General features: G+C 44.9%; 1 protein-coding gene across 1 annotated transcript in view; it reads right to left on the reverse strand.

Annotated features, from left to right (window-relative positions):
- Positions 1–827: 827 nt before the first annotated feature.
- Positions 828–14,301, reverse strand: part of gpc4 (glypican 4) — a 30,152-nt gene continuing 16,678 nt past the window's right edge. Inside the window, exons 2-9 of the mRNA XM_084940581.1 lie at positions 12,200–12,358; positions 7,392–7,789; positions 6,871–7,036; positions 5,951–6,081; positions 4,444–4,590; positions 4,232–4,356; positions 3,961–4,133; positions 828–3,874 (exon numbers count right to left, since the gene is read on the reverse strand). Coding sequence (XP_084796707.1) covers positions 3,627–3,874; positions 3,961–4,133; positions 4,232–4,356; positions 4,444–4,590; positions 5,951–6,081; positions 6,871–7,036; positions 7,392–7,789; positions 12,200–12,358 — 1,547 coding nt within the window. The 3' untranslated portion in view covers positions 828–3,626. The remainder of the gene's footprint in view (positions 3,875–3,960; positions 4,134–4,231; positions 4,357–4,443; positions 4,591–5,950; positions 6,082–6,870; positions 7,037–7,391; positions 7,790–12,199; positions 12,359–14,301) is intronic.

Here is a 14,301-nt window from a genome sequence, read left to right on the forward strand (position 1 = left end):
TCTGTATTAATCAAATCAATATAGAATTTTACTTCTAGATCACATTAGTCTGGAGAGAATGTCTGCCTCCAAAAAACCAACTGGGTGAATTTGTTTCTCTTTGGTCCCCACTGATCAATTCCATTATTCAGTGAGGGTGGTTGACTGTAGACTGTAGCTCTGTTTCCTTGTATGCCTTATAGGCAGATGAGGGTGGTCTCTGGGACTTCTATATAAGGGGCTCAGGATATTCTCTAAATAAAGGACGGCAATTTATATTTTCTCTATAATATTTACTTTGATTCATAATTCATAAAAATCCCAGTAAATTGTAAACAGGTTCTTGATAGAACCCCTCAATTCATCCACTGCCTGAAAAATAACTTCCAAGTCAGCTTCCTCCTGATTGGCCATCTCCCATAATATGGTTTGAACAGCTGGAGATGGACCTTCTGTCGTGCCCTTAAAAACATTTCAAATTAGGGTCAAACACACATTTATTAGAAAGGACAATTAAACACAAGTGCTCATGTTCATAGCTTGTTGCCTCATTTCTCAATGATGATAGTATCCTATAATCCTCTGCCCCGTGTGTGCACGCATCATGCATTGTAAACAGCAGAAAGCTACTTTTGGCTGCTTCCTTGTTGCATGGGGTCACCACAGCTGTGCATGATCGACTTGGCAGTTATCAAGCCGGATGGCCTTCCTGACATAAATCAAAGGGGATTTGGATCTGCAGCAATCTTTATCCGACCAAGCGACTGTAAACCACGACACTATGCATGCATTTATGTAAACAGTGACCACAAGAAATTAAAATCCAAGAAGCAGGCAGTCACACCACATTTAAATATTGGCAGTCTTTATTTCAACAAGACTAAAAATGTTGTTTAATATACATTTTCTCTTACACTTTAACATCTATCTCATCTTGTTTTTCCATAACATTTAGGAGATACTCTGACAAGTAGAAATCTGGTGTACTTGTAGGGCCTCTTTTAGAGACATCTAAAACCGCTGCTTTTTATTTACACTTCCCCCCCCCCCCCCCCACTCTTTTCAGTCACTCACTCACTCCATCCTCAGAGAGAGTCCTTTCTGTTCTTGTGGGCCAAAGGCATACATGGAAAGATTTCAACAACAGTCCAACTTTAAAAGACTGAACTCGCTCTGTGGACTGAATGGACGTCTTCCAGCAGCTGGACCAACTCCTGCCAGCTGGAAACGTTGCTGCCCTGGCCTGCAAGCACAGACATTTTTGTCACCATCGTCAGCCTAAAACATTTCTTCCGTCTCTCCAAACGTCGGGCTTCTTCACACTCCCCACGCATGACACGAACACGTGCACGAGCCCTTGTGGAAATGTTGGTGGAACACAAGGGAGAAAAAACAGTAACCTAGAATTAAAATGGTCACCTGCAGAAGTAACGCCAAATCGAGCTGCTCAAGCACAGCTTTGTGATTTTAAATTAAGGCTTCAGTATTTCATACGGGTTGCATAGATGTCTCATCAAATCCTCCAAGGTCAGATCTTGATATGACGTCCTCGTCTGATGATTGCGGATGATAACTGATAACCTGAAGATGTCCCGTAAGCTCAAGATCAACCTGTTAATGTCAAAGCCAGACAAGATGCAAAGGAATAAACTCCCATCTAATCGCTTCATCCGTGCAGACTCGCATTAAAGCTGCAAATCTTTTCGTTATACTTTTACAAAAATGTGTATTTCTGTCCACCTTAATCTGCACACTGAAACATTGTAGATGTTGCATTTTTGATAATGTGTAAGTTCTAAATGCATGTTTGAAATACATGGAATACATTAGTGCAGCAATGCTGCATGAGTCGGCATCGTTGTAGAGATGAGATGTCCAGGTAATGCAACTTAACAGACCCGATTATCAAATGAAAAACTCCAAGAAAAAAAACTTACATTGTGCTTGTCAGCTGGTAACAATATACTCAAACACCTTTCAGGGAATCTGAGCAGATAGATCATAAATCATCAACAACAGCCACTTTCTTTTCTTTTCCCAAAAACAAACAAAACAAAAAAACGTAAGAAGATGCTAGTAATGTACCAAACATAAAAAAAATAATCAGGCACCTTTCATTGCATTAATTTTGGTAGTAATTGTGAAAACACTTAACTTTGAGTTGAAATGATGAGAACCGTTCAGAATGAGTCCATTTATACTGACACAGGCCATTTAACGAGGTACAGCGTGTACTGTGGGACGGGGGCCAGAAAAACAAAACAAAAGGCCCCAAAACCTGTGCACACTGACCAGAGCGCCCCCCCTTATCTGTGCACACTGACCTCTTCCACCACCTACAACTACCAGTAAAATCCACTGTAGTACCTAATATATATCTTCATACCAAAAAAAAAAAAAAAAAAAAAGCTAAAAATCTCAACACCTCCTCAACATAAAACCCTGTATTAAAATAATCTTTTCTAGATTTCCATTTGATTAAAACACTGACTTTTGTTCCTCTTGTCTTGTTTAATTAAAAAGCTCCCAAAACGTGCATGTTGCCCTCTTTTCTTTCCAAACGTTAAGACTGTATAGAGTCAGATCTTCTGTGCCGAACTGAGCTTACAGTACCAAAAAACAAAGAGAGAAAAAAGAGGGCATTTGGGACATGTCAGCTTTGCCTTCTTGGGGGTTTAATGGCAGGGGACATCAGCCACATATCCAACTCTATCAGACACTCAACCTCATGGTCTAGATCACATTGACTCAGTAAGCACGAGGTATGACTTACTATTGAACTGCTTAAGCTGAAAGAAGTTCAGTGAAATAATAATGAAGAAATTTAAAGTTAAGATGCGAAAACGCTCGCAGCAAACGTACATTATGCGTGTTAGGGGCTTGCAGAGCACCCCGCAGACTCTTCCACAGAACGACGCCATCTTCAGGTCAAACATGAGCACCTGTGCTGTAAACTCTCACTGCATTTTTGAGACGAGCTGCCTCCAAAGCAAACAGAGCAAAACAACGAGTCTCAAAATGCTTCAGAATTTTTGGCCTTTCTAAAAGTATAAATGCACACAGGCACAAATATTCACAGTATGCACTTTTATAATGTGCAAAAAAAAAAAAAAAAAAAAAGCTTTGAATTAGTAACAAGACAGCGTCACGTGGGTTCTGTTTCTATTAGTCGAGTTTTGTGACCGATAGAAAGACCAGCCTCAGAAATTTAAAGATGTGTCCCAACACAGGCACTCAGAGTTTGACCCAATATCTTTCTTAATGCTTAGATGTCAGATGTCAGTCATTGAAGAAGGCACAAAGTTAATCATGAGATTAAACTGCCAAAGTAAGTGTGAAATGCTGCAAGCACAACCAAAAAGTAGCTCAGAGAGAGCTGTCGGAGGGCAGGTTTATCTGGGTGACAAAGGTGGATCTCTTGGGAAGAAAAATCATACTGCTGTACACTGATGTCTTTAACAACATACGAACAAATAGTTAATAGTGAGGTTATTGTAATATTAAGAAGTTTCTTCCCCTCCCACCCCAACGGTGGACAGTCCAATGTCCTGAAGGCAGTCTTTTTGTTTTTAAAAGTCTCTCTGACAGTTTTCCCCTTCGTGCTGTTGCTCCTGGTCGTTCTCTTCCCTCTCTCTGTCCAGCCAGTTTTATCTCAAGCGGGAAGCTAACAGGGCCAGGGCGAGCCCGCAGAGCGCCAGCGCCATGCTTCCCCGTGAGGTGACCCCAGCTGAGTTATTGCTTTGCACTGGATTAACCCGTGGTGATCCAGCCACTTCACTTCCAGCCACTGCTTTTCCACCCCGTTCTTTATCAGACGTTGGTGGAACAGAGAAGTACATGTCGCAGTTCGGACCGTCGCAACCGCTGCCGCTCTCATCTCCGCTGCCGTCATCATCTAGGGGGCAAAAAAAGACAAGCAGGTGAGACGTGCAGCTAGGAAACCGAGTCGCAAAAGCTGTGAAGCTCATTAACCGCTCTCACCGCTCTCTGCAGTAATGTCGACGCCGCTGTGTGCAGCTTTGAGCCGGCTCGTCATTTCCTTCAAAACTGCTATCTGACTGCGGATGACGATGTCTGGTTTTGTTATGTCCACGTCCACGTCCGGGTTTGATATCTGATTGGCCAGCCCGCTGCCAATGACATCTGATTCGTACCTGGTGGAATCAAGTCTGGCATTAGACTTTAATTTCAATAATTTACAAGCAACGCAGTAAAATTTAGATTCTTTCTTTGTGAAGTCTGTGCCTCTCACCTGCTTTTCGCTGTACCATTCCAGCACTCATCACCAGCTGCAATCCCCTCGCTTACACACACAGTCTCTGGCAACGTGGACCAGAACTTTTTGGCATGCTTCAATTTCTTTTTTACTTCACTTGTCTGTTTAGAACACACAAAAAGAAAAAGGTCAAAAACAATTACTCAGAGTAAATGTGATATTCACTTCTTTGCCTTCTTAGTCCTCACCAGTCGATCTAAACTGGTTCCAGCAGCAGTGGTGGGTCTTGCTTCAGGACTGTAAGGGCGGAAGCGGCTGGTGAAGGTGGACTCTTTAACAGAACGTTTGGAACGAAAGCCAGCGCTTATTTTGGGCGTCCCACATCCTTGGAAAACCTGTCAGAGGAGGAACAAGAACACAGAAATGTTTTACAGATGAAGACAAAATGATTAGCCACCCTGTGAAATGTTACGTTTTGGTCAAAAATGTCCTGAGTGCTTTTTTAACAAAAGAAGGGATTTTCAACACAGCATTTCTAAACAAACTAGTTTCTTCAGAAAGCATAAATTATTTCTATTTGCCCACAATATAAGAATTATTTCAGACAAAAACAAACAAAAGAATTGACCAGGGTCAGTGTCATTGTCCCCATGGAAAACTGAGCCATAGCACAAACCACTGCTGTAGAAAGACTCCAAGTGTCAAGAACTGCAGTGGGGAGTATCATCAAGAATTGTAAAGACAGACACACAACACAGAACACGCCTGGCAGCGGTGGGAAGCAAAAGACTCTAGAAAGAAAAATAGTGAGAGAACAACTGCCAAGACACCCGTGAATGACTTAGCCAAGTTTGAAATTGTAGTCTGAAGGAGACAATCACTATAGACCTGCACAGGAATGAGCTGCGAGGTTAGAGACCAGGAAAAACTTCTGCGGAAGAAACGCCGTCAAGCCAGACTGAGGTGTGCTGAGAACGACCTGGAGACAAATAATCCAGACTAGAAGAGCGTCCTTTGGTCAGAGGAGATAAAACTACAGCTCTTTAGCTGCAGACACTTTGCTGATGTTTGGAGAAAAAAGTGAGAGTTCTACAACTCAGAGGACGCCGTCCCCACAGGGGAACACGGTGGTGGGAGGATCATGATGTGGGGATGCTTCAGTGTGTCTGGAACTGGGAATCTCATCAAGGTGGAAGGAATCATGAAGAAAGAAGTTTATGTGAAGATTTTAAAAGAAAACCTCAAGTAGTCAGAAACCAACCTGGGTCTGGGTCGTCTCTTTATCTTCAAACACAACAACGACCTAAAACATGTCGCTCCTGGTGAAGAACTACCGCCAGAAGACCAAAGTGAACGTTACTGACCGGCCGGTGCAAAGCCCTGAATTGAATCCCACTGAAAATGGGAGGAGCTTCAGAGATTCTCCAAAGAATGAGCTGGGATTGTTCAGGAGACGCGTTTGAGACAGGCTGAAAACTACCATAAACGACTGCAGGCTGTTATCCGGCAAAAAGAGTAAACGACTGACTGTTAGCATCCAGGAGGTAATTATTTTGACCCTGGTAGTTTTTGTGAAATAATTTTGTTTCTATGTGCAAAGTAAAAAATAATCTAAGCATTCAAAATAAAACAAGGATGTTCGGACAAGCTGTGCTAAAAAAATTCCTTCCTCTGCACTTGGAAGGGAGGGTTAATAATTCCATCCTCATCTCTTTTTATTTTGTTTCATTTGAAAGGCGCTGAAATGAGACTGACCTTCTGCGACACCTGCATGCTGTTCTCCTGCATGTTCATAATGGCGTCTGAAATCTTCACATCAATGGGATCCATGACAGACTCGAAATTAAAGGGACCTTCGAGCCTCTCGGCGAGACTATGCATGGCATCTGAAAAACAAAACAGCAAGTTGAAATCAACACAGGGGAAAGCAATTACACGCTCTTACCACTAGGGAGAAGCACTCGCATTAGGGTGAGACATTTTTAACCAGTGTGATGAGCCATTAGTGTAGGGCAGGATCAAGCTGCAGCACAGCAAACAGAAACCAGACGCCTCTGCAGACCGCAGCGGTGCCGGCAGCCAGAGATAGACACATGTAACGGTGATATAGTCAGAAACCATGTTTCTGGTCACAAAAATCCATCATGGAGGATAAGAACTGTGGATGCGTGCACAACCCTGAGTGTAATGTAACTGATCTGGGTCTGTTTGTACACAGCACAAGACTGCATTCATTCCAAGGGTCACCGCATGTACAGCCCCTCCCTCCCCCTTTTCTTAAACAACCTACTAAAGAATGAGGGACATGTTTGTACATGGTTTCCAACAATAAAACCGTTCCTATGTTAAATGTTTTTCTTCCAAAGCCGAAGTGCAGTTTACCTCCTTTATTTACCCCGAGTCTATCATGTCACAAATCCCATTGCCACTCTGGTTTCATGCTCACAAGGAGAATAAGGGGTGCACGCTTAGATAAGAAAGTCGATGAAACTAATGATCTTTGAAGAATTATGAGTAAGCGGCAATGAACCCAGGAGCAGGAGGCTGCATAAATATACTCTGTTGCCAAATTAAACACTTTCAGCTATTATGGTTATAAGGCGGTGTAATCACGGGCAGGTTTCTGTTAAACAGTGGCTGCTGAAGGTGCCCTTGTTCGCATGTCGTCTGCTTACCGAGGAAGTTGTTCCACTCCGTGTCCAAGTCTGCCTGGTTCGCCAAACAGCCACGCATCACATTCAGACAGTAATTCTGGCAGGGTTTCAGGGCTACTTGGCCCGAGCAGTAGGGACAGTACAACATCTTCATGGCCGCTCGCACACAGCTGGGAGAGGCGCTGACCTGGAGTAGGCAGAGGGCAGTTAGTGGGCCGTTTTCATTACATCATAGCCGAAGCACTCACTCGACACCACCAGAGACACATTCTCATACTCTGAAAAAGCATGACCATTAATTGCATAAGCCAGATCCACAAAGAAGTTTAATCTAATCGCCTATGAATCACTCAGTACAGTGGAAAAACAAGTCATACCAGAACAGTCAGAGTGGTTTATGTTACCAGACAGAGAGAAAGAACCACAGATCAGAGATGTGCACTCAGAACCGGTGCAGGGAGGGATGGACAGGACTACAAGGAAACAAGTCTCGTTCTCGGCCGTTAGTTTTTCTCTTTGTTAAACTGTGCTCCGTCACTTACCGTGGAAACTTTATTGGCCACCTCAGGCATGAGCGCCAGGCCACGCACAAAGGTGCGCGCGGCGATAAAGGACCTCGTTAACTGGATGCGGAGTTTGCGGGGCACGTCGCCGAACGGCTGCAGCTCCTCCGTATGTCGGCTGACGCACTCCATGTAGGTGTCGCTGAACTCGTACTGCACGTTGACCAGCCGGAACATCCTCTCCAAAAGATCGGCCCAGAAGTCCGACAGCATGGAGTCCAAGTTGACGGCAGCGCTGCCGGACACGTAGTACTGGGTCAGGGACTGGAAGAAGTTCTTGAAAAGTTCCGAGTTCTGCACGTACATCATCCCGTATGTTTTCACAAACATGCTGTCCAGCGAGATCTCTGCGTTTTTCAAAAGCTCGCGGAAAAACTCTGTGGAGATGTGAAAGAAAGGCCGGGTTAGTCTACAGCCTGCGGGTGACAAAGAGCAAGAACAAACAGTGTCAGATTGTTTATATTTAAGTGTCTACAGGGAAGAGTTCAAGATGTCACGAAGAGAACATCTAGAGGAGCTCAGGGCTAAAGTTATGACTATCTGCCCAGTTGGACTTTTCCTGTTTTTTGTGACATTTTGAACTTACTGTTGTGTTCCTCTCTCAACATTTTAAAGGACTTTAGAGGCCCAAGTTTGCTTTCAGTACATTAAAAATTTTGCTGCCACCATTTGAAATCAGACTGACGTTACTCCCCTTCACCTGTGCCCCATGTCCTGACGCTTAGAACGAGCTTAAGCATAAAATCTTTAATGAAAGGCAAAAGGAATGTGTTAGGGGACAGTTGGAGACGAGGGGGTGAGCGCGGAGCATCAGCAGAGATGTCTCTCCACATCAGTGTGCTTCAGACTGACCACCATCAATGGCATTTTTCTGTTGTCACATTCCATTCGCCTTCCTTTCTGCCAGCTTCTCTTGGACTGTCCTTCAGAGACATTTTCAATAGGATTACGGAATAATGCGACCCCACAACCACCAGCAGCAGCCCCTCCCAGCTACCGTATATGGACCTGTATGCACCCCCCTCCCACAACTATCCTACCAGCACTGCATCTGCCTCCCTCCCCTGCTTTTACTTCATCAGTTCCTTCAGAGAGCTCTCTTCACTAGAGATGAGGAACAATGACCTACTTCATCCTGAGGAATGTCCATCACCCCCCTACCACCCCCCAAATAATCCAAGCCCCTTCTCCCAGACCCCCACACCACCCTCCTTGCCCAATTTTCTTAATCTGAATAAAATGAGAATTCCACAGAGCCTCTGAAACATGTTTCACCTTCAGTCTCACACACACTCGCCCTTTTTATCCATTATCTGTGCACCCCACCCCACACCCCTCTCACAGACCTTCTGTCCCGTTGCAGTTTCTCGGGGTGCCCACTGCGTGGCTTTGAAATGTAAAGTTCCCATGCTCTCGCAGGGGGAGTCACTAAATGCTCTCTGCTACCAGTACACACACAAACACACTCTCGCACATTCACACTCACACAGAGGACCCGAGTAGTGCTGTCACTTCCACTTCAGACTGACACACTAAAAAGAAAAAATGAGATAGAGGAGGGGTAAGGGTGGCTTGGGGCGGGTTAAGTTGAGGGCTTTTTTTAAGAACTTCAAATCCCTACTGTGTCGCCAAGGATACCGGAAACACTGCAGCCCCTCCATTTACCTCCTCGCCATCACAAGTGCACGCGCACACACAGACACACACACAGAGCCAGGGGAGAGGGCACCAAGTTCCACGCTCCATTGACAGAGATTAAAACAAAATGGTCCACCCCCACCCCTGGAATGTCATAGTAGCCACACTGACATGAAAGTCAGTGAAAGGAGACTGAGGAGGTGAAGAAGAAGAGGAGGAGGAGGAGGAGGAGGAGGAGGAGGTGGGAGAGGCATGAAGCACGAGGACAACCCTAAACTTCTCCATTTCCTTTCTACAGTTAATTAGAGGAGTAATTCCTATATGCTAAACAGATAAGCCCCATTATGCGTCTGGACAAACCCACGGGTTTTTAAGAAGGGTGTGTGAGGGGTGGTGGCACAGTGGGGGCAGGAGTGGCGGGGATACGGAGGCTCTCTGGCCCGGGCTGAGGGGTCCAAGTATGAGCAGCATTACTCAGGCATCTTGCATTGTCATTAAAAACAATTTATGACACGCAGTCGTCTGCCAACAGGCCGAGGAGCTGAACGCTCCCTCTGGATTTCCCCATTAAAAATGTACCTGTCACTCAGCCAATGGTCTGAGAGAATCTGGGTGAAAGGTTACACATGAGAGTGTCAGCTGTAGGGAAATGTAAGGAAAAGGACGACTCCTGCTCGACTATCTGTCTTTCCCTTCCTGCACGCTCCCCCCCACCTTGTCACTATTCCAACGTGCTGCAGAGAAAGCGCTAAATTACGAACAACGATCCTGGGCCCAATCCATCACAGGAACAGAGGAACTTCACCGATCTCCTCCCACTTCCTCTTCCAAAAACTCCCCCCACTAGTGTCCCTATAAACTATGCTCCTCCCAATCCCAGCCCAGGCGGTAATTGCATCCTATTTGTGCCAATTAGTCGCCGAGCTTCTCCCTTTTCTTATGGTATGGGATTCCGTCCCTCCTGCTGCTGAGCTCGGTGCTCAGATGGATGTTGCTTGTATGTGTCTGGAGGCAATGGGGCCATAATCCAAGCACTTAATTCCCAGACATGGAGCTGCTCTGCTGGACAGGGTCACTGCAGCAGGACAGGCTGAGGTCAGAATAAACATGCAGCGACGAGACACACAGAGAAAGAGAGAACTATTTCTGGCTCTGGTCTTAATTGGCCATGACTCTTCGCTCCAGGCGCATGATGAGAGCCTGCCCAATCACATACACTACTTCCTGAGTTTGTTAGTGCGCGAGCGAACGCTGCGTTCGTCTTCATGTGCAGCTGCAGCTGCAGCTGCGTTTGTGCACATGTGCGCACTCCTTGTGATGTCACGGCCGCTGCTGTCATTTCTCTGCAACAGTAAGCAGACCAATGAACACTTCCTGTTCCCATTTCACCGGCTGTAAGCGCTTCCTTCGGTGGTGTCTTGGTGTGACAAAAGGAAATAATAGGCCGGCAACCTGAGCCCGTCACCACATTTGATGTGAGAGAGAGAGAGGGCCTGGCGGTTTAGGTAGAAGAGAGCACAGCAGGGCTTTGTAAAGAGATCCCACATCTAACGGTTGAGAGACTGCAGAAACCTGCCTACAGTGATGATGAGGAGGGAGCACGCGGGGAAGAGGTTCACGGTCATCCGTAGAGCTGTGCCCTTCTGATAAACTGGACGTTCTTTTTGGGTGTTGCCAAGCTTTAGAATTTTTGCGCAAGCCAGTTGTTATGACTCCGTTACAAAAACACTTCGTGCTGAATAATAGCGGAAAAATTCCTAAACAAAACAATATTTATGCAATAGTTGATCGGTGGTGCTCTGGATGGATAAACTTGACATAAAGAGCCGAAGCCACAATTGTTCAGAAAGATTATTTTTACGAAATTGTGGTTCTGGTATCAGTTCCTCTAAAATCAAACACTGTGAACACTATTTTAATCTCAACGTTCCACTCTAAATTTGAACCCTGTTACGGAAACAACATCTTCATTTGCTCGCACGCATCTCGGGTGTTGTTTTTAAACCTGGTTTGTGGTCGTTACCTAAACGTGACACTGACGTTTCTGAAGCTGACCATTTGTTACAGGCTTTTTTTGTATTTTATGGACGAGATGATTAAACGGGAAAATAATAATTTATAGATTTCTCAGTAATGAGAACAGCCCTTAATATTGCCACTAAGCACCAGATGAGTTGTGCAAGACAAACAGGGTGGAGGACATGTATGCGTGAGAACTGAGTGCAGTGAATCACAAGCAGCACTTGGACACAGTGAAGAGAGATGGAACGAGAAAGAGCGGCAAAGAGAGGGGTTTTTGGGAGAGTGAGGCATAAGATGGGGACAAAGGGCAGTAAGAAAGGAGAAAAAGATGGGCGGGACAGCTCGAGCAGCCACTGCATTCCAACACGTCACATTCCTCTTCACATCTGGCTGCAATACACATGCTCCCTGTTACTCACCATCCCTCGCTGCCTTTCACAGACACATAAGATCTGACCCACATGTGCGCACACCAACGCAGAGCTATGCACATAACCTCCTTTAACAAGCAAGATTCCAATGCACCGGGAAACTAAAAATATTTTTTCTTCCCATGTTTTTCACTCAGCCTGTTTGGGATCCTCATCCTCCCCTCTATCCTATCATCGCAGGGCTGCAGTGGTGGCATGGTTCGGTGGTTGAAGGTATTCAGAGCTGCCCTGCTTCCTCTGTGAGTCAGCACTGTTGCATGTTCCCATGCGCTCTGGCCCTCAGCAGGGGAAACCTGATCCCAATATTTACAGGCATACACACATGTGCTCACACACATAGGAACAGGAAGTATAGAGACGACTAAATCTGAAGATGTGTGTGGTCCGTCTGGAAGCATGCGTCTCTCTGGAGAAAGGGAAGCCTGTATTTCTTTTATTTTCTTTTTTTACATTTCTTTCAGGGGGACGATGAGACAGGGAGCAGAGACATTGGGAGACAGGTGGACAGGCCACAAGACACAGACTGGCTGTCTCTGCTATGAGCAGTGCGCTGGCAGGTGGGAGTGTCCATCAAAAGGGAAAAAAAATTAAAATAAATAAAAGTGTAGCACAAATGCTGCGATGAGGAAACCAAAGCCAGTCTTACAACATAACCTGAAAAGCTGCAAGTGTTTGTGAGCCAGTGTGTTTGCTTACTGTCAAAGTGGTCATGCCTCTGTTTGAAGGTGGATTGTAGGCTGGTGCTAAGCTTGGAGACGGGAGCTTTGATCTCTGTGTGGCTCTGCTGGCTTAGCTTCTCCTCCATCTCCACAGTGCAGCAGGAGTAGCCCTGCGGACACACTTTCAGGGGGACTCCTGGAACAGACGAGGGAGAACGTGCGTTAAAATTCCACGTCATCTGAGAAACATGCGAGTCAACACAAATAAACTCGAGCAACAAGTCCTGATTTGAAATAGAAACATAAAATTTAAGACTCGATTATGATGCTGTTAATGTCACTGTAGCAGCAAGTAATGCAGATCAGTCATTGATTTCTTCCGTGGGATTCAGACCTTATGCTGAGAAATAACAGGTTCACCTCTCACCAAATCAAACGCACCCTGGCTGTTAAAGCCCCCTTAAATGCACTTAATTGCAGCTCAGAGGAGCCTTTAGCTGGCCGCTTTATAGAGCCCCGCTCTTATCCCGACACTCCCGTCTTGATGTGCAAAAAGCTTTCAGTGCCAAAGCTTTCTCTGAGTGCTGTCCCTCCTAAACAGTGTTTAAGAGGAAACGATTAACTTTTCGCCCACACTGCAGGTAAGTGCGCTGACGTCAACCACAAGCACATGAATGGAGATAAACATATGTGCAAGCACGCTGGGCTGAGGAGTCTGAAAATGCTCTCCAAGTAATGTAAATTAGAAAGTTTTGGACTCCTTATTTCGGTGTAGGGCTGCCACAAACGATTATTTTGATAGTCGACTAGTCACCGATTATTTTTGCGATTAGTCGACTAATCAGATCATGCATCCATTGAACTTAAAACGTACAGCTTATTGCACCAGCATGCATCTGCCCTTATATAACTATCATTAGCTTACAGCTTTAAGTGTTTAAGGTATGTGCTAACTAAAAATAAAGACAAGATGATAGTTTATTAAATTTTAATGAAATCTGCAGGTTGTTTCAGTGAAGTTTAATAAACTCAGCTGTCTGCTCCTTGCTATCTAGAATATAACAGGACACCGGAGTAAATTCTCGAGCATCTCACACTTCTGATAATCAGCTGTCTGCTTGAGGTTTATTCAGCTGTGTAAAAACTATAACTTTAAACTCAGCCAAACTGATTTACTCAGGAACAAATAAAATATTACAAAAAGCCAAACAACATTTTTAAGTTATCTAAGTGACTTATATTACATGTTTAACCTGAGTAGCGAAAGATGGCGGTGGGTTTGAAGACGATCTGCCGGGAGTCCGGTGTTCTCACGGCTCTACTGAGCCGTGCCCCCGGCTAGCTATCGAGCTAGTGGGTAACAGACACCTCCGAAAACGTCAGAGCGATTTTGAAAATATGTGGTGTCTTGATAAACCGAGCAGATATTTGAGGTTTACACAGCTACATTCTCGCCTGAAAATATCTTAAACTTTATTTTGTGACCCAAAAAGAATAATAAGATTAATATTAAAACTAACTAGCTGCCGCCATTGTTGACTACTGCGCTGGGCCGCGCTATGAATTCTGGGACAGTTTCTTCTTCTTTGGTGTTTAACGGCAGCTGGCATCCTTGTACATGCAGTGCTGCCCTCTTCTATTTCAGTCCGTTATTACACTCTTAAATCCTACTACTTATTCCTGCGTCTTTTGGGATCTTACAAAGCTTCAAACGAGGCGTCGACTATTAAATTAGTCGTCGACGATTTTAATAGTCGACTAATCGTGGCAGCCCTATTTCGGTGTGAACTTAAAGTGTATATATGCATAAGATTTCCATCAAGAGTAAGTGCCAAGTGATGCCTTCTTCAAGGCTCGTTATACTAAACAAGTGGTGTTCTTCTCCCCTAGAATCTCAGCACGAACAGCTGGGGTACAAAACTGACAGACATGACTCTGAAAGATCGACTCGATTAAAAACAAAAACAAAACAGCAGCCTGTTCATCTCTGTTAAAACCCAAATACTGTGTCTGACAAAATGCGAACTGCCAAAAGTCAGTTTACCATCCAATTAAAAGGAGGGTCAGGGGAGGACGTATGCAAGCCGCAGCTGCAATAATGTTTTGTTTTAAATGTAGCTGTTGGAATCTGGGAGAACA

Source organism: Perissodus microlepis, chromosome 2, assembly GCF_051167445.1.
Source record: "Perissodus microlepis isolate ML-2025 ecotype Zambia chromosome 2, ASM5116744v1, whole genome shotgun sequence".
NCBI lineage: Eukaryota > Metazoa > Chordata > Actinopteri > Cichliformes > Cichlidae > Perissodus > Perissodus microlepis.